This window comes from Alligator mississippiensis, chromosome 11 (assembly GCF_030867095.1).
Source record: "Alligator mississippiensis isolate rAllMis1 chromosome 11, rAllMis1, whole genome shotgun sequence".
NCBI lineage: Eukaryota > Metazoa > Chordata > Crocodylia > Alligatoridae > Alligator > Alligator mississippiensis.
In genome coordinates, this window is record NC_081834.1 from 57199934 (window position 1) to 57221892 (window position 21959).

At 49.1% G+C, this 21959-nt stretch overlaps 1 protein-coding gene across 4 annotated transcripts; it reads right to left on the minus strand.

The window, feature by feature from the left end:
• Window positions 1–5074: 5074 nt before the first annotated feature.
• LOC102568411 (uncharacterized) lies at window positions 5075–21059 on the minus strand. Of its 4 annotated transcripts, none has more exons than XR_009455740.1 (3): window positions 20610–21059; window positions 9122–16267; window positions 5075–5382 (listed from the first exon to the last, which is right to left on the minus strand). XR_009455740.1 is itself a non-coding variant. In XM_006273388.4 (2 exons), exon 2 carries the CDS (start codon window positions 16256–16258, stop codon window positions 14966–14968), a length of 1293 nt encoding a protein of 430 aa, XP_006273450.1. In that variant the 5' UTR covers window positions 16259–16267; window positions 20610–21059; the 3' UTR covers window positions 5075–14965. The 4 variants fall into 4 exon arrangements, 1 of the variants encoding a protein (XP_006273450.1); XR_009455741.1 differs by having other exon boundaries at window positions 5075–5385; XR_009455739.1 differs by having other exon boundaries at window positions 5075–5465.
• Window positions 21060–21959: the final 900 nt, after the last annotated feature.

Below are 21959 nucleotides of genomic sequence, written 5' to 3' on the forward strand. Positions count from 1 at the left end.
TGCTTCTTAAGCTTAAAACATAATCTAGCAGATTCAGTTAAAGTTATATTTCTTTGACTTTGATCTGAAACTGAATGCTATGGCACTAGGCTGCTAGCCTTCACTGGAGAAAATATGTGTTCTTCTCTCTCTAATGATGTATCGCCCCATCTGTACCCACCTGTTCCAGATCTTAGACCCACCCATGACTCCTCTCCCCTGCACTTGCTGTCATACCTGCAACCCCCTCAACCATGGGTTTTGCTCCCACACACTAAAGGGAGCTGTGTGCTTCCTAGAGTGGAAAGATTGTTGTTCTTTTCACCATTTCTGATGCAAAGAGATTAGGCTCATGAAAGCTTATGCATTTTTGGCTTAGTCTATAAGGCGCATCTCTCCCCTACCTCCTGTCTCTCTGCCATAGGTCACCCCAAATGATCAGAGTAAGACCAGGGTGGATGGGCTAAGAGACCTCAACAGATCATAGAGTCTGACCCCCTGCCCTGGGCAGGAAAGAGCGCTGGGGTCAGATGGCCTCAGCCAGATGCCTATCCAGCCTTCTCTTAAAGACCCCCAAGGTAAGGGAGAGCACCACCTCCCTTGGATGGGCTAAAGGAGGGAACAAATTGCCTGTCACTTCCCTGCTGCTTGTTGGAGATACAGAGTTAGTCTCCAGGGCTGCCAGCGGTACTTTCAGCTACATGTAAATCCCTGCTGTGTCTGAGCTCAGGACATCCTGGGATGTTGATTGTAACTGTTGGTCTAAGAACATAGGCAGACAAGGTTCTTTGGGTAAATCTGACTCTCCCTCTACCTGAAGAAGGGTGTTTGTATCCAAAAGCTTGCAAAGAAGAATTTTTCCAACTATTTTAGTTGGTCTAATAAAATATATCAGATTGACCCAAAGAACCTTGGACGCTGTGAAAAGCATTTCAAATTGTGGTCGCGTTATATCACGCACTTCTGACCCTCGGCACCTTCCTGGGTTTCGCAGCACCTCAGACCCTCTTTGCCCACATAAGGGTGCCAATCTGAAGCTATTGAGCACTGTACAGCTGTCAAGTCACACATGACACTACAAGCTGCCTAGGTACGAGCAAAAGATTTTGGGTAGATGAAGGCTGCCTTACACCTGCACCCAAAACGGCTGGTAACAGCCTCAGTCAGAGACAGGCCTGGGTGGGCATCGTTTTGCAATGGGTTTTGTCTTCCTCCATAGTGGGGGGCACAGCCCTCTTCCCTGGAGCTCTCCAGTACATGTTAACCACCCTTGCAGCAGCTGGGCACTGCCAGCCCTCACCCCTCCTACTTTACTTGGGGCAGGCCCGCATGCTTTGCAGGTTTGGGGGCAATGGGCCCTGTAGCTGTGCAACGGGATTGTTTGCTATTAGGAACAGTCAGACAATGACGTGTCTGGGGTGGTTTGCACAGAGAAGATCCTGCCTCAAGCAAAGGGTTGGTCTAGATGCAACCGCCAGAGGTCCCTTCCGGATGTACGTTCCTGTGATTCTGTAGCCTTTCTTCCTCCAATTACAACAGCTGCAAACAATTCCTTGTAACTCATCTGCCTGTCTACAGGGCAAAACACACAATGCAATAATGACAAGCAAAAGAATAGCAATAATAATGTATGGTGCTTTTAGATCTGAGTCCCCAGCTTGTTCATGGTCTCAGACAGCAGAGAGCATCTCTGGTACTTTCAAGCACTTGCAGAGTTTGAATCAGGCACAGAGCCAGGGCTGGGGGCTTGTGTCTGGGCTCAGGGAATAGGCAGAGAAGAAAGGCCTGACAGAAAAATGTGACCCTCGGATCTGCATCCCTGACAGCACCCAGCCCTGGAAGCAACTCTGCCACAGGCAGGAGGATGCCACAGCCCACCACATGTAGCCCAGAGGGATGCCAGCCTGCACCATCACAAACCTCTCTCCTGCCCCACGCACAGTCCCTGCCCCAAAATTTCCCTCCCAGCTGCCCTGGGTTCAGCCGCAGACTCACCCCCTGGCCCCAGCTTTATGCTGGAATAGCTGCCTGTCTGTCCCCTACATGCTACAGCTGGTGGTTGCTCCATCTCATGGTTGCCAGGCTTGCTGAATGCCTCCCAGTACACTGGACTCCCTACACGTGGCACAGAAACCACAGCAGGCTCTGTCCCATGCCCCTGCCTTCAGCAAAGCCCCCTCGCTCATGGCCTGCCTGTCCCCACTGCCCTGGCCCTGCCGGCAGCTTCCCTTCCCTCAGGCCCTGGGGGATGCCCTCCCACTAATCACCCCTGCCATAGGAAAGTCTGAAAGGAGCAGAAGAGGTCACATCCCTGCCTCAGGGGATGCACTGTCTCTCCCCAGTCCCCACAGACCTGATGGCAGGACCTTTGGCAGGAAAAGCCTGGCATCTCACTAGGGCCCCAGCAGTGGCGTTATCCTAGGGAGTGCCTCCTATCCAAGTCCACCCAGCCTCTGGCCCCTTCCTCCTTAATAATACCCCCTGCTTGATCCAAAACTGCCGCTCCTATCCACATTCACACCTTCCCCTGCCTCCCAGGCACTGTTTCCCCCTCCTCCCCCTTTGCCATGACCCCCCCAATCCTGCCCAGAGTCTGCCACACACAGGTACCCCCTTCCCACTGCCAACCCCAGCCCCTGATTGACTGCCCCTCATAAGCAACATCTCTGTGGGGCCTTTGGGGCTCAAGCACCCACCGAAAAAATGAGCAGGTGCTCAGCCCCCACAACGCCATGCTTGCAGACATTAAAAACAACAAATGCTGTTCACCAAAAGAAGCATGTGTTACTTCAACCCAGCTCTGCAGCATCTGCAAAGATCAGGCGCTTTAGCAGAGCTTTTTGGCACTTTTTTAGCTACAGGTGACTCAATCAGCTGTTAGCTAAAAGCACCGAAAAGCCCAACTAAAGTGCCTGATCTTTACAGATGAAACAGAGCTGGGTTGAAGTAGCATGCTGCTTCTTCTAGGCATGCGCAGGGTTTGGCATGGGGATAGGCTGAGTTTAAAGTAAAACACCGGGAGGGTTTTGTTGTTGGGAGGTTGTTTGTTTGGTTTTTGTGTGTGTGTGGGTTTTTTTGGGTTTTTTTTTGGGGGGGGGAATATCTGCAAGCTCCCACCAGCAAAATACAAAGTTGGCACCTCTAAGGTCCTGCTTCAGCCTCCTTTCCCTACGCCACAACAATAACCTAGGATGGCAGGCCAAATAAATGAACAAAAGGTCATGTAGCCCCTCTCAGCCTGCCTCGAGGCACGAACCTCTCCCCCCAGGCCATACAGCCCTTCTCCATTCATTCATTTAATCTCTATGCTTACGGGAGAAAGGCTGTACAAACACAAGGGGGCATTTGGACAGGGGCAGAGGGCTGCCTCGGAGAGGAGGCTGTCCCTGCAGAGACCTCTCTGCGGGGGTCCGTGGGTTTGAGGCCCCAGGGAGAGGCTTTTTGCTCTGGACCAGGTGTCGCCTGCCAGAGGCTCTGCTGTCAGGGCTGTGGGGACTGGGGAGAGATAGCGCATCCCTTAAGGCAGGGACCTGACCTCTTCTGCTCATTTGTTTGACCTGCTGGGCTTTGTAATGGCTGGGGTGATTAGTGGGAAAGGACCCCCTAGGGCAGCATTTCTCAATCTGGGGGTCACAACCCAAAAGTGGGACCCAAGAATATATAAAAGGGTCACAAACAAACTTAAAAAATGGATTTTCCTTTAAAGGGGAAAAGCGTGGGAAACGGTCGCGTTTCCCTTGCCAACTGGCAGAGCATCAGCCTGTAGGAGGTTGCTTGGGGCCCCCAACCCCACACACCCACTCCCTGCTCCACACATTGGGGGCTGGGGCCTGGGGGCACTGGGTTGGACTGGCCATTGATGTTTACGAGTGGGTCCCGGTACAAAAAAACTGAGAACCACTGCCCTAGGGCCTGAGGGAAGGGAAGCTGCAGGCAGGGCCAGGGCAGTGGGGACAGACAGCCATGAGTAAGGGGGCTTTGCTGAAGGCAGGAGCATGGGGCAGGGCCTGGTGTCGGGAGGGTCCAGTGTACTGGGAGCTATTCAGTGACCTCGGCAGGCTGTGAAGAGATGGAGTAACCGCCAGCAGTAGCGTGCAGGGGACAGACAGGCAGCAATTCTGAGATAAAGCAGGAGCTGGGCTGAGTCTGTGGCAGAACCCAGGGCAGCGATGGAGGGGAAGCCGGGAGGAAAGGTTTGGGGCATGGGCGGTGTGTGGAGCCAGACCAGCAGCTCGCCCAGGAGCTGTGGGGTGAGGTTGTAGCAGAGCGAGAGTCCTTAGTGGAGGGGGGAGCTGGATGGAGGGGCAGTCAGTCAGGGACTGGGGTTAGCAGTGGGAAGGGGGGACCTGTGGGGGGCAGACTGTGTTCAGGATGGAGGGGCAGGGCAGGTCACAGTATCTTCTATATATATAAAAGCCCTAGTCTGTCTGTCTGTCTGTAATGCTTCATTCACACTCTGATTGGTTGTCTCAGCAGCCAATCACAATGCTGACTGAAACAACCAATCACAGTGCTCCAAGAGCATTCCAGACAGGAGGCGGTGCGGCGGAGCACTGCCATGATGGCAGGGACAGTGGGGACAGAGCAGGGATGGTGCAACGCTGGCCTTGCGCCCCCCTAGCCCTGCTCCCTGGAGAGGGTGGCACGGGGTGCCGGCCGAGGGGGACGGAGGAGCTGGAGGGCCAAGCTTCCCGCCCCCCCCCCCCCCAGGAGGCAGCGGCAGCACAGGGTGCTGGGTGGCAGTGCTCTATCCCTGCTGCCCGCCGCCCCCCGGTCATTCCTGATGGGCAGTTAGCTAGTAAGAACATAAGAATTGCTATTTACCAGGTCAGAATTTGCCAAGTATCCTGCATCACACCATGGCAAAGAGAGGATGCTGAAAGGGAGTTTGAACTGGGTCTGGCCAGGGTTTTTTCCACTGTTCCTTTCCCACTTGCAGCCTCCAGCATTTCAGGTCTAGGAAGCTCCGATTCAGAGACCGTGCGCCTAACTCCTGTGCTCAGTCACTACAGATGCCCCTTTTCTCCAAGAATGTGTCCAATCCCTTTGTCAGGTAGCTGTATTGGTCTAAAGGAAAAGGCAATCAGAACTCATAGTAGATATGATATATTTTATTAGACCAACAAGATTTTTGCCAAAAATGTCTTTAACTGCAAGCTTTTGGGCACAAACACCCTTCATCAGGCATCGGAGAAAAGATTGTAAAAGTTCTCCTGGGTAGAAATGAATGTTCATATTTCATAGGATTTCACAGAGGTGTCAGTAGATGGAAAACTCCTCTGGGCAGGCAATTCATCACTGGTATGGAGCCTGTCACCTCCTGTGAGGATCTGTGATGATGCAAATTACCTTGAGACAAAGGCAGGAGCAGGATCTCCGGTTTCAGGTGGTCACAGCTACTTCCTGCTTGGGAAAATATGAAGATTTCATTTTTAAAAATCAGCTAAAATTTGATATCTTCCATGTGTCAGGTATCCAGGTTGTAGCTGTATTGGTCGAAAGGAAAAGGCAATTCAGGACTTGTAGTAGAGATGATATCTTTTATTAGACCAACAAGATTTTTGCAAAAACATTTCCGAAGGGATTATCCCTTTGTGAATATGGTTAAACTCTCAGCATCCACCACATCTGGTGACAGCAAGTCCCAGACCTGAATTATCTGATTATGATGAAAAAGTACTTCCTTTTGCTCTTGTTAAATGTACTCCCTACTAGTTTTTTTGTTGTGACCCCTAGTTTTTGCATACAGAGAAAGAGTCAATAGTACATCCTTATTGACTTTCTCTCCACTAGTTAGTATTCTGTATGCCCTTCTCATGTTTCTCCTCAAGTTTCTATTTTCTAAATTAAAGAAGCCTGGCCTCTTTAGTCTCCCCTCTTAAGAAAGCCCCTCCATCATCCTTGTTGCCCTTCTCTGGACCGTCTCTATTTTCTCTATAAACTTTTTGATGCACGAGAACCAGAACTGGGTGCAGTCTGGAGGCAGCATGGGTTTATAAAGGGCCATCCTGATACTTTCTAATTTGTTTATTCCTGTGTTAATAATCCCTAACTTTTGTTTGTCTTTTTATTTGACTGCAAGGGAGGAAGAGGGGGAAACAGAGCCTGTGGGGGGCAGGAAATGGTGGGAATGGGAATAGGAACAGCAGTGTTGGACCAAGTGAGGGATATTATTAAGGAAGAGAGAGAGAGATGGGCAGTTCATCAGGGCCACGAAGGTGGACGGTTGTGAATGTACCAGACTTTGTCTGTGAGGGAACAGATGGACAGTTTGGGCTATTGTTGGGTAGGATCTAGAAGAATGGAGCTTCATCCATGGGGACATGGACTGGCATCACTGGGCCTTGTCTTTGAGGGGACAGACAGGCGGTAAGGGCCATGGCGGGGCAGCATCTGGGAGAACAGGGCTCTGTCTGTGAAGGTACAGGCTGACATCTCCCTGGGCTGTGTGTGGTGGGTTGTGGCCCACCACATGCTGGTGACAATGCTGCTTCCAGGGCTGGTTACAGTCAGGGACACCAATTCAAGGCCCATGTTTCTCAGGCCTTTCTTCTCTGCCTTTTCACTCAGCTGGGACACAAGGCACCAGCCCTGGCTCTGTGCATGGTTTCAAACTCCATGAGTGCTTGAAAGCACCAGAGATGCCCCTTCTGCTGTCTGAGATCATGACCAGCAGCCTGGGGAGTCAGATGTGAAGGTATCCTACATTATTATTGCTATTCTTTTGCTTGTCATTACTGTATTGTGTATTTGGCTCTGGAGATGTGCAGATGAGCTGCAAGGGAGTATTTGAGGCTGTTGTAATTGGAGGAAGAAAGTGTACAGAGTCACAGAAATGTAGGTCTGGAAGGGATCTCTGGTGGTTGCGTCTAGCCCAACCCCCTGCTTGAGGCAGGATCATCCCTATGCAAACTACCCCAGACACGTCCTTATCTGACCTGTTCCTAATAGCACACAATCACCCCTGTTGCACAACTACAGGGCCCATTGCCCAAAGACCTGCAGAGCATGCAAACCTGTCCCACGTAAAGAAGGGGGTGAGGGCTGGCAGTGTCCAGCTGCTGCAAGTTTTGTTAACATGCCCTGGAGAGCTCCAAAGAAAAGGGCTGTGCCCCTACTACAGAGGCAGAAAAAACCCACTAGCCAAAGACGCCTGCCCAGGCATCTGCCCAGGCCTGTCTCTGACTGAGGCTGTTGCCAACTGCTTTGGATACAGGTGTCAGACATCCTGCCTTGGCATGTACAAGCCAACCTGCATCTATCTGAAATATTTTCCTAACTTGTCTCACCTGTGCTTTGCTTTGCCCTGGAGCAGGGATTTTCTAGCCAGGGCAGGCCCCAGGTGTGTGGCCAATGCTTCTAGCTGCAGCCATGGACAGATCCAGGTGGGTGAAATGGTGCAGTTGTACCCCACTTTCATTCCCCTCTACCTAGCATTTAAAACCAACTGCCTGCAGTAGCAGCAGCATTTCTAGTCAGGCAGCACTGAGGGAATCAATTGGCTTCATGGCTCATTATAGTCAACCTGGTTCCTTCTAATCCAGCAGCTCCCAAATGGGGGTTGCAACATCAGTGAATGGGGTCGCAGGGGTAGGGGGCTGTGGGTTAGGAGTGAGGGGCTCTGCTGAGGAAATGGGGCCATGCATGGGGTTATACTGAGGAAAAGTTTGGGAAGCACTCTTCTAATCCCTTTATTCCACAAGTGTTAAGGACCCTGTCTCCTTTTTAATGGTCTTCCATACTTGCACCCTTCTTCTGCAATTCTCCTGTCTGTGAGCTGCTCCTTATCACCAAATACTATTTCACAGCCCTGCACCCTGTTTTTAACCCAGCAAAAGACATGAATTCAGGGATGGACATTTTAACTTCGGTGAACATCAATTCAGGGGTGGAAATAATTTTCAGGGAAAAATTGGAGGCATTGTCAAGATGCTCCAGAAGGCTAGATTGTGCTTTATGAATCAGAATGAGATGGACATTTCATTTGAATGGCTACAGGACTAATAAAATGACAGCTTTTGATTATTTATGCCTACTTACTTTTAGTATTGTACATAATTTATGAAATAGCAAATTAATTCATGTTCCATTAAAGATTTTTGCCTGAATCATAACCCAAATAACACAGCTGTAAGCCCTTAGCACATTAGCAAAACTTCTAGTTTTTTTTTACCTAGAGAAAAATGTCTTGAGCTCTATATGGTGATGTACCAGGCCATCTACACCCCCCTTGTCAACATCCAATGCCCATGCCTTAATGGTCTCTTCTAACCCTATGCTTCTATGGTATAGACAGTAAGCAGGGAATTGGACAAAAGAGACCGCCTGAAGTCCCTTTCCACCCTACTTTTCCATGATTCAGGGCTGTTATGGCATCATCATGCCCATTTGCTCTCAAGATGTATAAAACTGCAGCACAAAATCATAGAAAATCAGGGTTGGAAAGGACGTCAAGAAGTCACCTAGTCCAACACCCTGCTCAAAGAAGGACGAGCCTCTACTAAATCGTCCTAGCCAAGGCTTTGTCTACCAGGATCTTAAAAACCTCTAAGGATGGAGATTTCACCACCCCTCTGGGTAGCCTGTGTGACGGAACAGTAAGGGGTGCTACTACACTGAACCACCTGCCTTCCTGTGCCCAACCAAAATCACAGTTCAGGTGTCTCCCTGGGGGCATCTACGCTTGGCTGACCCCCTTCCTGGAGGACACCCACAAGCCTGGGGTAGTCGCTGCCACCACCCAGGCTCTGGTCTCATGGTTCTGTGCAGCCCAGGGTATAGAGACCCAGCAGACCTCGGGGGTGTTTTGGCCCTTGGTAATATCTCTGGGTGCTTCTTATGGCCAGGAGCCATCCAGAATAAACTCAGGTGGGACTGTGTTAAACTCCCCTCAGCTCAGCCAAGCAAAAAGAGCAAAAAGGCTGCTCACTCCCTTCCTCTCTCAAGAACTCAGCCTTGCAAGCTGTAACAGATAGGATTTATTGGTTGGAGAGAGTGAGAGAGAGAATGGGGGGTGATAGAGCAAAGACATTTTAGAGAAAAACACCTTGAGCAAAACATAATGGGCCTGTTGGCCCTTTTTACATGCAGCTAAAGATACATTACCCTACTTTACTGGATAAATTTCAAGTAGGCTACTTACAGATACACCCAGAGGATTCTGGAGGCCCAAGCTTCTGTGTGTTTCCAGAAAAATGTCTGCTGGAGGACGCCCCCTCAGACCAGGTGACCTGACCTTTAAATAACTTTTCTGGCCTGATCACCTCGCTCCAACCAGAAACAAGCAGTTTGAACCCAGATGATGCAGACCAATCCTTGTAAAAGTCATCAGCATCCCCAGGTGGAGCGACCAGTGTCACACAGGTTGTTCAGCGGGAAACTCAGGACAAAGGAAAAGCGAGCTCCCCTCTCCCCCTGGAATTTTTACAAGCCAGTCACTTAGCTTGCCCAGGTGGATCCAGCAGCCAGAGTTTGAAAACAGAGTGGGGCTGGGCAGACTCAGAGCAGGGAGGCAGCCAAAAAGCAGGGTTTCTTCATAGTCTGTTCCAGTGCTTACTACCCTGCTAGTGAATTTTTTTTGTAATGTCTAACTTAAACTTATTAAATCCCCCCTCAGTCTTCCCTTCTCCAAATTCAATAAGCCCAGTTCCCTCAGCTTCTCCTCATTAGCCATATGTCCCAGCCCCCAAACCATTTTCATTGCCCTCCACTGGACTATCTCCAATTTGTCCGTATCCTTTCTGTAGTAGGGCACCCAAAACCGGGCACAGTACTCCAGATGTGGCCTCATCAGTGCCAAATAGAGGGAAAGAAGCACTTCCCTTGGGCCGCTGGCAACACTCCCACTAATGCAGCCCAGTATGTGGTTAGTCTTAGCAACAGGGGCACACTGTTGGCTCATGTTCAGCTTATTGTGCAGTGTAGCCCCCAGGTCCTTTTTTGCAGAGCTGCTGCTTAGCCAATCAGCCCCCAGCCTGCACCGGTACATGAGATTGTTTCATCCTAAGCGCAGGACTTCGAACTTCTTCTTGTTGAACTTCATGAGATTTCTTTTGGTCCAATCCTCCATTTTGTCAAGGTCCCTGAATCCTAGTCCTACTCTCCAGTGTATCTACTACTCCCCTCACCTTGGTGTCATCCACAGACTTGCTGAGGGTGCAATCCATGCCATCTTCCAGATTATTAATGAAGATATTGAACAAAATCAGGCCCAGGAGCAACCGCTGGGGCACTGCACTTGATACCAGCTGCCAACTAGACATCAAGCCATTGGCAACCAATGATCCAGCCATCTTTCTTTCCACTGCATGGTCCATTCTATACTCCCATTTCAAAATCTTACATCTGCCCATGGCAACAGGGCATGCTTTGTGAGGGGACACTCAAGGCTATGGAAGGGGTAAGAGTCTGGAAAGTAGGACTGTGGGAAGATGGACTGGCAGTTAGGACAGCTGCAGAGTCAGAGTCTTGTGAAAGGGGCTTTGTCCATGAGGGGACAGACAGAAATAGCAAATGAACGCATATTCCAGTAATGTTCTCTATTTTTGTTTTCCTTGATCTTAAATGAAATAATACAGCCCTGTGCCCCTAGCAAAGTGTCTAGTTCCTTTTTTATCGAGAGAAAAATGTTTCATGTTCTATGTGATGATGCATCACACCACACGCACCCCCCTTTTCAAAATCCTATACCTCCCATGACTGCAGATGGTTAGCAGAGGGGCCCGAGGTATTCCGAATTTCAAATGCTTCGAAAGAGCTTTGGGTCCTTGCGGTCTGGAGAGTGGGTGGTAAACTGTGACTGCAATCAGAAATATTTCCCGTGATGTCTTGAGCTTTCAAATGACAACTTCTTTCAAGGGAAGTACTGGACTGGAAACCCTGGAGATTGATGGTTTCTTTTTTATCTCCAACAAGGTGCTGGTAGGCCAGTTGGTCCTTCCCAGGGACACTGGCCTTACCCTGGTCATTCAGGGTCACCCAAAGTGGCAAGGTGGCAACAATGATCACACAGGGGAAACTTACCATCATTTCCAAAGAAAACCAGACACAGACCCATCAGGCCTAGGCTGTGCGAGAAAAAAAAGGGGGGTAGTATTTTACATAACTGGTTTTCACATGGGGCCTGGAAGTGATTTTTTCCCCTCCTCCTGTTTCACATGTCGTGGGGGTGGGGCATGGGAGACTTCACCTTCCTCAGATGCGTTAGGTGTTGGCTGCAGCCAATGCTGGGGATTCATACTGGGCTGTGCCGGTGCTCCTGCTGGGACTAAAGCCCAGAGGTTCCTGGCCAGAGGGTCTTTCCCCCTTGCTCAGGGTCAGACCAATCACCATATTTAGGGTCAGGAAGGAATTTTACCCCACACCCAGACTGTTATGGACTGTCTGTAGGTGGGAATGAGGTCCTCTTCCTGGGATCTCTTAAGCATATATTAACAACATCTGCAGCTGCAGGACATTGACCACTGTGGCTCCCACTGCTTTACCTGATGCAGGTTAGGGCATTATGACTTCTGTTGTGTCAGAGTTGACTGTATAGTTTTGCTAAGAGGTTAGGCAATTAATTTGTCTGTATAGGGTAGTTTGGATAAGACTGATCTTGCCTCAGGCAGGGAGGTGAACTACATGGCCTCTGGAGGTCCCTTCCCACCGTACTTCTGTATGATACTCTTGAGATCCTGGACTCCCATTGCCCTGAGCAGAGTGAGGCCCGATGCACGTCCCATCACAGCTCATTTGCAATAGGTAACCTGTAACCCTGAGGCCAAAGGGCCCAGAACAGAAGTGGCTGAGTACAGAGGGATCCAAGCCTGGTTTTGAGCAATCTATTACAGATAGATAACACCAGGTACCTGGCTTCATAGCAGTCATAACTGATGTATTGGATCAGTGCTACAGAATGCAGAGTCACAACCCCCAGGATTTGACCCCACATCTTCCACACCCACAGGAAGAAATCTACACCATAGCACCATGCCAGCCCCAACTCAGCCTGAGACAACTGGGGGACCTGGGAAGGCTATGAAACCTGCCCACTTCCTGTACTGCCTTGGCCCTTGGACCCTCATGCTTGCTCCTGTCCCTCTACTGGCTGTCCTGGCCCTGATCTACTGCTTGCTTTGACCACGATTTCATCTCAACCCTCAGCTTGATACCTGGATTTGACCTTGGCTTTCACTCCAGTAAAATCATGGCTTGCTGCAATCCAGTAAGGCTGACTGCTACAGGTGCCTACAAATCCACTCTATTCCAGTTGTCTGAGACCACATGCAATCTCTGGACACGTTGCCCACCTATAGCTGGCAACTCAGAGCTACCATGCCCTGGTAAACCAACTACAGGAAGAAAATCAAGATTTGCCATCCCAGATCAGGGAGTCTAACACTGTCCAGAATACCGTTTTTGCTTCCAGTACTAATGTAATACCTTGACTACCCATACCTGAGGGGTATAATGGTTTCAGAGAAGTATCATGTGGCTTCTTCAACCAATGCCACTTACATTTCCTCATGTACTCCCTGGAACACCTCACTGATAACCAGGTTTCCAATTACACTTTGATCTTGGGGGGGGGGGGGGGGGGGCGGGGGATCTGCAAAAAAAATTAAACCGATTCATTGATTAACAAGTCCATCTAAGTGAAGGAGCAATCTGATTGGTGCCCCCACCCCGGTTATGATTTTCTCATCAATGGATGCTCATCAATGATGCTGGGTCCTCTTCCTTTTCTGCTTTTTATTCACAGTAATGTACTGGCTACAGAGGAAACATGGAAAAGTGGATTCCTTGTCTCAGAAGGGTAAGTATTATACACAAGAGCCCAGACCAGACCCAGCTGCCCCAAATACAATCCCACTTCAGAGGTTCCCTTGTATAACTATGTCCAGTGACTCCAGATGCCCATACAAGAGCATCAGAGTTCCTTGAGACTTCCCTATATCTGAAAAGAAGAACTCTTGTGTCCACAGCACTGATGGTACCTCCTTGAAGGATCCCTCTGTCTGGAAACTCTCTGACAGTAACACAATACACTTTGAGAAAGAGCACTTTGGCCAAAAGAAGAAGACTTTTGATACAGTCCTGTCATCCTGGTGACCCTGGATGAGGACCTCTCTATGAACTTGGGTCCGATCTTGCATTTTTTGCAGCTACCCCAAGACACAAGAGCATAAGAAATGCCGTATTGGGTCAGAGCAGTGGTCCATCTAGTGCAGTCTCCTGTCTCTGACAGTGGCTGTACACAGAGATCAGTGAACCAGATATTTCTAGAGTGATCTATGCCCTATTCAATACCCTCCCTGTCATCCACCAGTTATTGGGTTAGAGATGCCAGAGGACACATCTCCAACTGTTCTGTTCAACAGCAATGATTAGATCTTTCCTCCATGGTTTTACCCACTCCCTTTTTGAACGTGGCTAGGCTATCTGCTGAGGCAATGGATTCCACAAGACTCCCCTTCAGGAATCTTTCAAGCTCTTCATACCCACAGAAATACCCTCAAGCCCTTCAGCTCCTATTACCATGGACTTAAAGTGGAGCTATGAACCTCCAAGGGCTAGGACACCATTATTGCCATGGTAGACTGGTTAACAAAGGCTGCATATACACGAGATGCTGACTGCACAGTAGCTTGTTACTACTGTGCAATAGCGTTGTGTGGTAGGAAGCGTGACATGGAGCAGTCAGCTACTGCTCAGTCAGCATCACCTAAAAGCCATCTGGTGATGCTACTGCACAGTAACTCTGGTTACTGCACCATCATTTAGTACTTGTTTATACAAGTACTAAATGACGGTGCAGTAACAACTGTGCAGTCAGCGTCTCATGGAGACATGATCAAAAACGACCTATTTCCTGCCCTGTGTCCAGCTTCCATCTGCAAGGACTATGGTCAGTTCTCTAGTATAACATGTTTTTCAGTTACAGTCTTCCAAATTATATCATTTTGGATTGTGGCCCCCAGTTCCCATCTTGCTTTTGGAAAGAGATGTGGAGGCTGCTATCTTTGATGGGTCCTCTGACTGAGAAGAAAATGAATGGCACTTTATCGTGCATCAGCAGATGCATGACAAATAGATCCAAGGAGGTGATACTTCCCCTCTATCGAGCACTGGTCAGACCGCAGTTGGAGTACTGCATGCAATTCTGGGCGCCGCACTTCAAGAAGGATGTGGATAACCTGGAGAGAGTCCAGAGAAGGGCCACTCGTATGGTTAAGGGCTTGCAGACCAAGCCCTACGAGGAGAGACTAGAGAACCTGGACCTTTTCAGCCTCCGCAAGAGAAGGTTGAGAGGCGACCTTGTGGCTGCCTATAAGTTCATCACGGGGGCACAGAAGGGAATTGGTGAGGATTTATTCACCAAGGCGCCCCCAGGGGTTACAAGAAATAATGGCCACAAGCTAGCAGAGAGCAGATTTAGATTGGACATTAGGAAGAACTTCTTCACAGTTAGAATGGCCAAGGTCTGGAACGGGCTCCCGAGGGAGGTGGTGCTCTCCCCTACCCTGGGGGTCTTCAAGAGGAGGTTAGATGAGCATCTAGCTGGGGTCATCTAGACCCAGCAGTCTTTCCTGCCTATGCAGGGGGTCGGACTCGATGATCTATTGAGGTCCCTTCCGACCCTAACATCTATGAATCTATGAATGGGAATTGCATCCCCTGGGGCACTGAAAGCTAAAACCCTAGGGCTATAGCCTGAATGGAACAATTCAGCAGTGGGGATTGATAGGAGTAGATGAGATGAGACCTTGGGGGCCCTCTAGTTCCTGTATCCCAAGAGAGTTGGTGTGGAAATGAACACAACTTTCATGGAGGAGGAGCTTTGAGACAGCAACTACTTGGGACATTCAAGAAGAAAATAATCCAGAAGGAAGAGGTGGAAACTTTCAGTTGCTTGATTGTGAAGCTCTGCCTGGTTTGGGCCAGTAGCTCAGACCCGATTGGGACACAAACCTTCATCTCCTTCTCATGAAGTTAGTGTGAGCTTTTACCTCTTGATCTTCTCCTCCACTTTACTTAACTTCTTTTTAAATTTCTCCCTCATTTCCAGCACCAGGTGGGATTGGGCCTTCTGGGCCTCACAGGCTTTGTCTAGCTCCGCTTTCTTAGAGCTGAAATGAGCATCAGAACAGTCCAGACAGAGGATTTCTTTTGCTTGGCTGAGGACAGATGGGCTCTTCCCATTTATCTTGGTGTAGGTCTCTGACATCACCTGTCCCAGGTGAGCCACACTGAAAGTTTCAAACGCCTGGTTGATGTGCTGTTTGTCTTCAGCAGAGCCTAAATAGTCCTTGATCCAGTTGAGGCAGGAGTCTATCAAGTGGGAGATCATCTGGAAGAAACTCACCATCTTCTCCCACTGCTCCTTCACCCTCCCTAGTGCCTCCAGTCCATGGCCCAGAGAGACAACCTTGGCCTCCAACTCCCTTTCTGCAAACTCAAGTTTCATCCTGGTTTTCTCAGTTTCCTTGCATGTCTCTGTCAGCTGAATGAGGGTTTCACAGCTGCCCTCATACCTCTCCTGGATGTCTACCAGTCTTTTCCTATGTTGCTCTATTTCTGAGTTGTCTTCCTCCTTCATAGCCAAGGGACAGGAGGTCCGGATGGCCTTCAACTGACTGATAGCTCCTTCCTCCTGCTTTTCCTGCCACTCTTGGTTCTTCTTTGCATGGGTGACATCCTGCTTTATTATTTTCTCCTGCCCTGTAGCCTGCTCCCATTCTCTCTGCACAGCCTTTAACTCTTCATTAAAGCTTAACTTGGCCTTAGACCAAACTTGCAGCAGCTCCTGGAGGTAATTTATTGAGTCCAAGAACTGCTCCTTGGTCTCCTGAGCGGTGAACTTGCAGGCCTCAGCTTCCTCTCTGTCAGTCTGGAGCTCTTCCCTTCCTACCAGAGCCCCCTGGATAACTCCTTCCATCATCTCTGAGAAGCATTCAAACCACATGTTGATCATGACTGTGTTGCTATTGGCATTGTTGAAGGCTTTCCATCCTCGTTGACTCACTTCATATAGACAAGTCCTGAAGGTCTCTGTTCCTTTCATGTACTTCAGCCATTCCTTGGGGAAGTCCTTGGAGAAATGGAAGTCATCCTCCTCCATGGACTTGATCACCAGTTCTCCCAGGGTGGCAACAGAAATGGGTGCTGGCATGAGGAATTTCTCCCAGTTGGCTTTGGGCTCCATCAGCAGCTCAAACTTCTCTCCCAGCTGGTCTACTTCTTGGTGGTTCACCTCCAGTTTTGCTACAGCTTGAGCCTGTTTCATTTCAGTCGCCATTGTGTAGCTCTGCAAAACAGAGAGAAGTCATGATATGGAGCTCCATTTGCTGGATACTCAATCACAGGATTCTGCATTTTTTTAATCCCACCCAATCTTAGCAGTGCAGATATCTATATCTGCTCCCAGACTCTCTCTCAGGGAGCATATCACTACTCTTACACTCTTGCCTGGTAGTGGCATCCAACTATCCAAGCTGAAAGACTGATCCTGAACCCCACAACACCCACTCTAATTATCTTAAACTCACCCTCCCCAGAGCTCCTGTGTCATGGGTCTGCTGGTCTACAGTTTAACCCTCAATGGAGGGGGAGGGGGGACAACAAAAGCAAGCGATGAAGACTTTGTAGAAGTGTTTCTAAACCACATGCTGTGATCCTAGAAGTCACACAGACCTTGGCAAAAATAAGGCAAATCCCATATTCAGTTAGTCCACTGTCCTTGAGGGTTCTCCAAATTTTGATCAATGTCTTCAGAGTCCCAAGACCTTCCTTTCTCCTTCCATCAGGTCATAATGAAACAAAAGAAATGAACAGGCCGATACTCAACTGACATTACCCTTTTCACTAGAGTTGTTAGGATGGTCAAGAGCAGTGGGAGCCAACCTTTTTAGTAGGTGTGCCACAAAGTAGCTCTGTACGCTGCCCAAGCACCACTCTGTTCCCCTTCCCCTGCCTGATCCCTCTCCTCAGTTTTTTGCTTCCAGCCCAGTGCTCCCTGCCTGATCTGCTCCTCTTCTTTATGCTTCTTGCTGTGTCCCTGTCCAATCTGCTGCTCTGCTTTCTGCTCTCTTCCCTAACTGCCACTATGATGCCCATCCCCTCCCCAATCTACTACAGGCCACACATAGTGGCTACCCATGCCACTTGTGACCTCCATGCCACAGGTCAGCCCCCACACCCTCCAGTCCAGGGAAAGGGCAGCAGCTAATTTGTTTAGTAATAACTTTTATTGGGCCAAATATGGAGTCAGTAGAGATGTTAGACAAGCTTTTGGGAGGCCCAAGCAGGAGTATTTTATGCCCAGAAGTTTGTCTGATATCTCCCCCCAGCTCTATAGCTACTCCAATAAAAATGATTACCAAATCAAACTCACTTCTTATCCTTTTAGATATGTCAGTCCTTTTTGTCCTGGCACCCTCCTGGTAAGCCTTGGCCCCTCTCAGGTGATATGCTGTTTGGTTACCAGCCCCCTACAGCTAAAATGTCTGTTTTCCTGGAGAAGGCAGAGTAGAGATAGATACTCATCCTCTGCAGTCAGTTCTCCTTACATCGCAGTAAGCCAATGCAAAGGACCTTTCATTGCTCAGCATTGTTTGGCCTATTCCAACACCGCTTGCAATTTGAAGACAGAAGGTGCAGAGCAGACCCACAAAATAAAATGGAGTTGAGAGTTGGATAGTTTGATAATGGTACAATCATACATGATCAATCTTTTGCTTTTTGTCTTCAGCAGTGATGCAATCTGATTTCTGCAAAGCTGGAGTGATCTGTCCAGGGCCCAAAAGCCTGAGCAGTGTCTACGGAGACACTGGGTTGCTCATACACCAGTGTCCCCCTCTCAGCCTTGCTGGTTTAATCCAAAGGAAAGCCAGTACATTTGGAACCAGATTGGCTGCAGGAGCTACTGGGAGTGACAGAGATTGTCCATTTGTCCATCTATGGGGGCTCCACTCCTGGACTGGCTGCCAACCAGAGCTAAAGAACCTAGTCTACCCTATCTTGGAGTGGACCTCAGTCCTACAGCCTTTTGGCAACATTTCCTCCACCAAGGGTAAGCCTAATACCCTCCACTAGGGGTGTACCAATAGAGATTTTTTTGGCTGATACTGATAGCCGATTTTTAACGAGCCATATCAACCAATACCGATTTGATTGCTGATATGCAGCCCAGCAGTGTCCAGCTAGCAAGTCTGTTATGGGGGAAAAGGGGAGCGGGGAGGGAAGGGGCATGTGGGGACAGATAGAGGCACCCATGGTGAAGAAAGGAGTGGGGCTAGGGCAGGGGCAGGGGCTGCACAGCCAGGGCGGAGCATGGGATGGAGCTGGGAGTGGCTCTCCTGGGGGAGGGGTGGGTGGGCGGCAGGGTGACTCCCTCCATTACATGCACCCAGGAGGGCATGGGGGGGCATGCCCCCCAATCTGCGTGCAAAGCTGGCCCAACCCCCCCACGCTCCCTGGACTAGCCACTCATGGCTCCTTCCCTCATCCCACCCTGGATGTGCAGTGCCCCAGCCCCAGCCCCACTGCCTCCCTCACCACTGGGGCTTCAGTCTACCCTCCCACCCCACGCCCCTTCCCTCACAGCAGACTTACCAGCCAGACTTGGCTGCTCACCACACTGCCAGGCTGCGCTCCTGGCTGCCTGCATGCTGCGCTGTGGCTGTGCACATGCATGGGGCATTTATCGGTGACATTATCAGCCATATCAGCCACAAAAGGCCAATTGGCAATACTGTCAATTTTCTTTATATCAGTGTCAATCTGATATGGGACCTATGCATCAGTGCACCTCTACCCTCCACTAAAGTTTTCTTCTGAGCCAAGTCATTGGGACCATTGAGGATGCCAGCTTATTTAACTGCCATCCAGCACTGGGCATTAACAATTGCAGGTAGGACCCTCTACTATAAATTACAGTAGAAGGCAAACCTGACCTGATACCCACCAGACACAAATGTGTGAAAAGTGAAACCAGGAAGACAGAAAGACCGACAGAAACACAGGCAGAAAGAAAAGTGCCTCATGGTTAAAACTAGCTCTCCCAGTTCCTTCCATTTTTTCCCCCCACCCCCTCGATCACGTTTTTGGTGTTTAATGGGTCTCTGTGGATATCACAGGTGGATCTAGGATTTGAAAACAGGGTTGCAGATGGTGAGGTGACTCATCACATATAACATAACATAGATTTTTCTCCAGTTAAAAAGAAACTCGAAGCTTAATAGACTGGGGGTCCCTGTCAGCTGGTGGGGGACAGGGGGTAGGGCAGGGCTGGGGAGAGGGGTGGTTTGGCAGCCTCCTGGGCACTGACACCTGGCAATTGTCAGCTCCCTTCCCCCTGCCCCCTGCATGAGCATCTCGACAGCAGCAGCCATGGCTGCTGCACCCAGAGCTTGGGCAGGGGGAGGGAGGAAACACAGCCCCCTGCCTTGCAGGCCTGGCCCACCTTCCTGCAAGACCCCAGCAGGGTAGCTCCCTCCCCTTCCCACCTCCAGCTGCTCAGGGAGGAGACAGAGATTTTCCTAAATTAACCCTCACAGGAAACCTACACACAGTTTCCCTAACGAGCTCTGCCCTGGAGTGCCCCTATCTGATACTACAGGGTTACATTTTCATGCAATCAGCCTTTTTAAAAGCTCTCTGCAGCTGTGAACATTTGCTGTGTTAGGGCTGTAGAGCACTTCTGGGGTCCATCATGCAAAAAAATGTAACTTCTGTACACCCCCTCAGACAGTGGGGGGTTAGTGCTGCTAGAGTGACTGGACTATGTAACAGCAAGCAGATCCATCTCACTGGCAGTCCCACAATTTGAAGAGGATCTCTACCATGGGTCATTGATGGGTCATGAAGGGACCTAAGGGTCTTATCCTTGAGCCGCACATCCATCTGCAGAAGTTGCAGGTCCGTCTACAGCACAGGTGTCAAACGTACGGCCTGTGGGTTGGAGCCAGCCCACAGACCTGTGCCATCCAGCGCTCTCCAGCAGGCTGCTGCATGTTGGGGGCAGGGCTTGTGGGGCATCGCCGCTGCAGAATTTGGGAACCCAATGCACATGGCTGTCAGTGGCAGGTGTGTGAGCATGGGCTAGGTCCAACCCCCGCTGCCCAAATGCAGACCCAATGCAGTGCTGATTGGCACCCACTGAGGATGTGACTAATTACATCAGTTTGCTACCACAAGCCTCAATTCTCAGTTGATTGCTCAACCTGTCATTAGCCCAGTAATACTTAACCGATGAGCTCTGGCACCCTGGGGTGCCCTGAGATCCTTTCAAAGGTGTCACACAATGTTAGCCCCGTTGCAATTCACAAGGTAAACCCAGAGATTTCAAAGAGGAATCTGCAGTGTTAAAAAAAAAAATCCTTCCCTGTTGAGGTTTTTCTGAGTTCTTTGTAACAGAAAGCAGGCTATTTTTCCATAGTTAAAAACTAATGAAACCTAAAAATTGGCATTTTCCCAGGCCAGGGGTCCTTAAGTGGAACAAGGTTGAGAACCACTTCATTAGGCCTGTGATTTGCCGAGACCAGAAGGGGTTTTCATGCATTTAAATGGTGGCCCAAAATCCCCATCAACTCAAAAGAACATCATCCCAAGGAAAAACAGAAGCACAAACAAGTCAGAGGAAGACTAACCTCTAAATATGGGGGGTAGATGCTCAGCTGCTGTGAATCTAAGTAACTCCCCAGACTTCAGCGATGTTCACCCACACTGAGGGTCCACCCCAGCAAGTCCAGTGGGTTGATGGTAGCTGGAGATCTGGACCGGCGCGCTCCTGTGAAGCAACACTTTCCAGTGCAGAGGAAAATCATATAAATCATATAATCCAGGACAACTCTATGGGAATCAAGGAAGCAGGATCTCTACCTGGGGTAAATTAGCATATTGAAGTCAATAGATAAATGCTGATTTACCACAGCTGTTGGATCTCTCTCTCAAAAAACTTTCAGTTCCTTTTTTGTCTTACCAGCTCCCAGCGACAAGAAAGGCTTATCTTCTTGGGAGGGCAAAGTCACATGAGTTTTTTCAGACTGAGTGCATCCGGTTGCCAGCATCAGCCTCCCTTGCTGGGGAATTATTAATGAAAAGGGACTTTTTACGCATGCGCAGTTTTGCTCATGCAAATGAACTTACAGGAAGCTCTGCTTACCAGGGCAGTGAGCTCTCTTAAAGGAATAGTACACGAAAGTGAGAGCAGAGAGATGACTAATCCAGTAGATGAAGCTGAAATCACATCTGGTGTTTGGAAGCTGAAAATTATATCCTGTCTGTTAATTGTGAAAGCTAGAGGTAGGTCAAAACAGGGTGAGGCAGAGCTGTTAGATCAGTGACTGGAAACAACATGGATTTTTTTTCATCCAGCACTGGACAAGCAGAGGATAATTCTGGCATCTTTGCACAGCTCTGCTTTCCATTCCTCTAGCAATGGGAGGACCGAAGATTTTGCAAAAGGCGGGGCAGATGCTGTGGCGCATCATCCCATATAACACAACACCTATTGTTCTCCAGGTCAAAAGAAACTAGAAGCTTTACTAATATGCTAGGGGGGCAGCACTTTACTATTTACCTGAAGATCAAAGCAAAAACAAACATGGCTTTCTTAGAATGTGCAATAATTTGCTCGATTTTACATGCAGTTTAAAAAACTCAGCCTAGGCAACAAAACAGGTCAACAGATAGATAGGCTTTTATTAATCCTGTAATTGTTATAGTTAATTATACATCTCTTTTTCAGATTCGGAAAGCAAAATCTAACCTTCTTGAGCATCCTGACAGTGCATCCAACACTTCACTGTCAGTCATGTCCACACCTGAATTAAGGTTTTTAGCTAGAGCCAGAGTTAAAAAAAGGCAGATATTACTAGGAACAGCTAACAGACAGCAAAAATTGCCAAAGAAATGCTAGCTTGCTTAGCAAAACATCAAATTAAAAAGGAGAGAGGACTGTTCACATCTGCAGCATGGAGAGAAATTACAAGGAATCA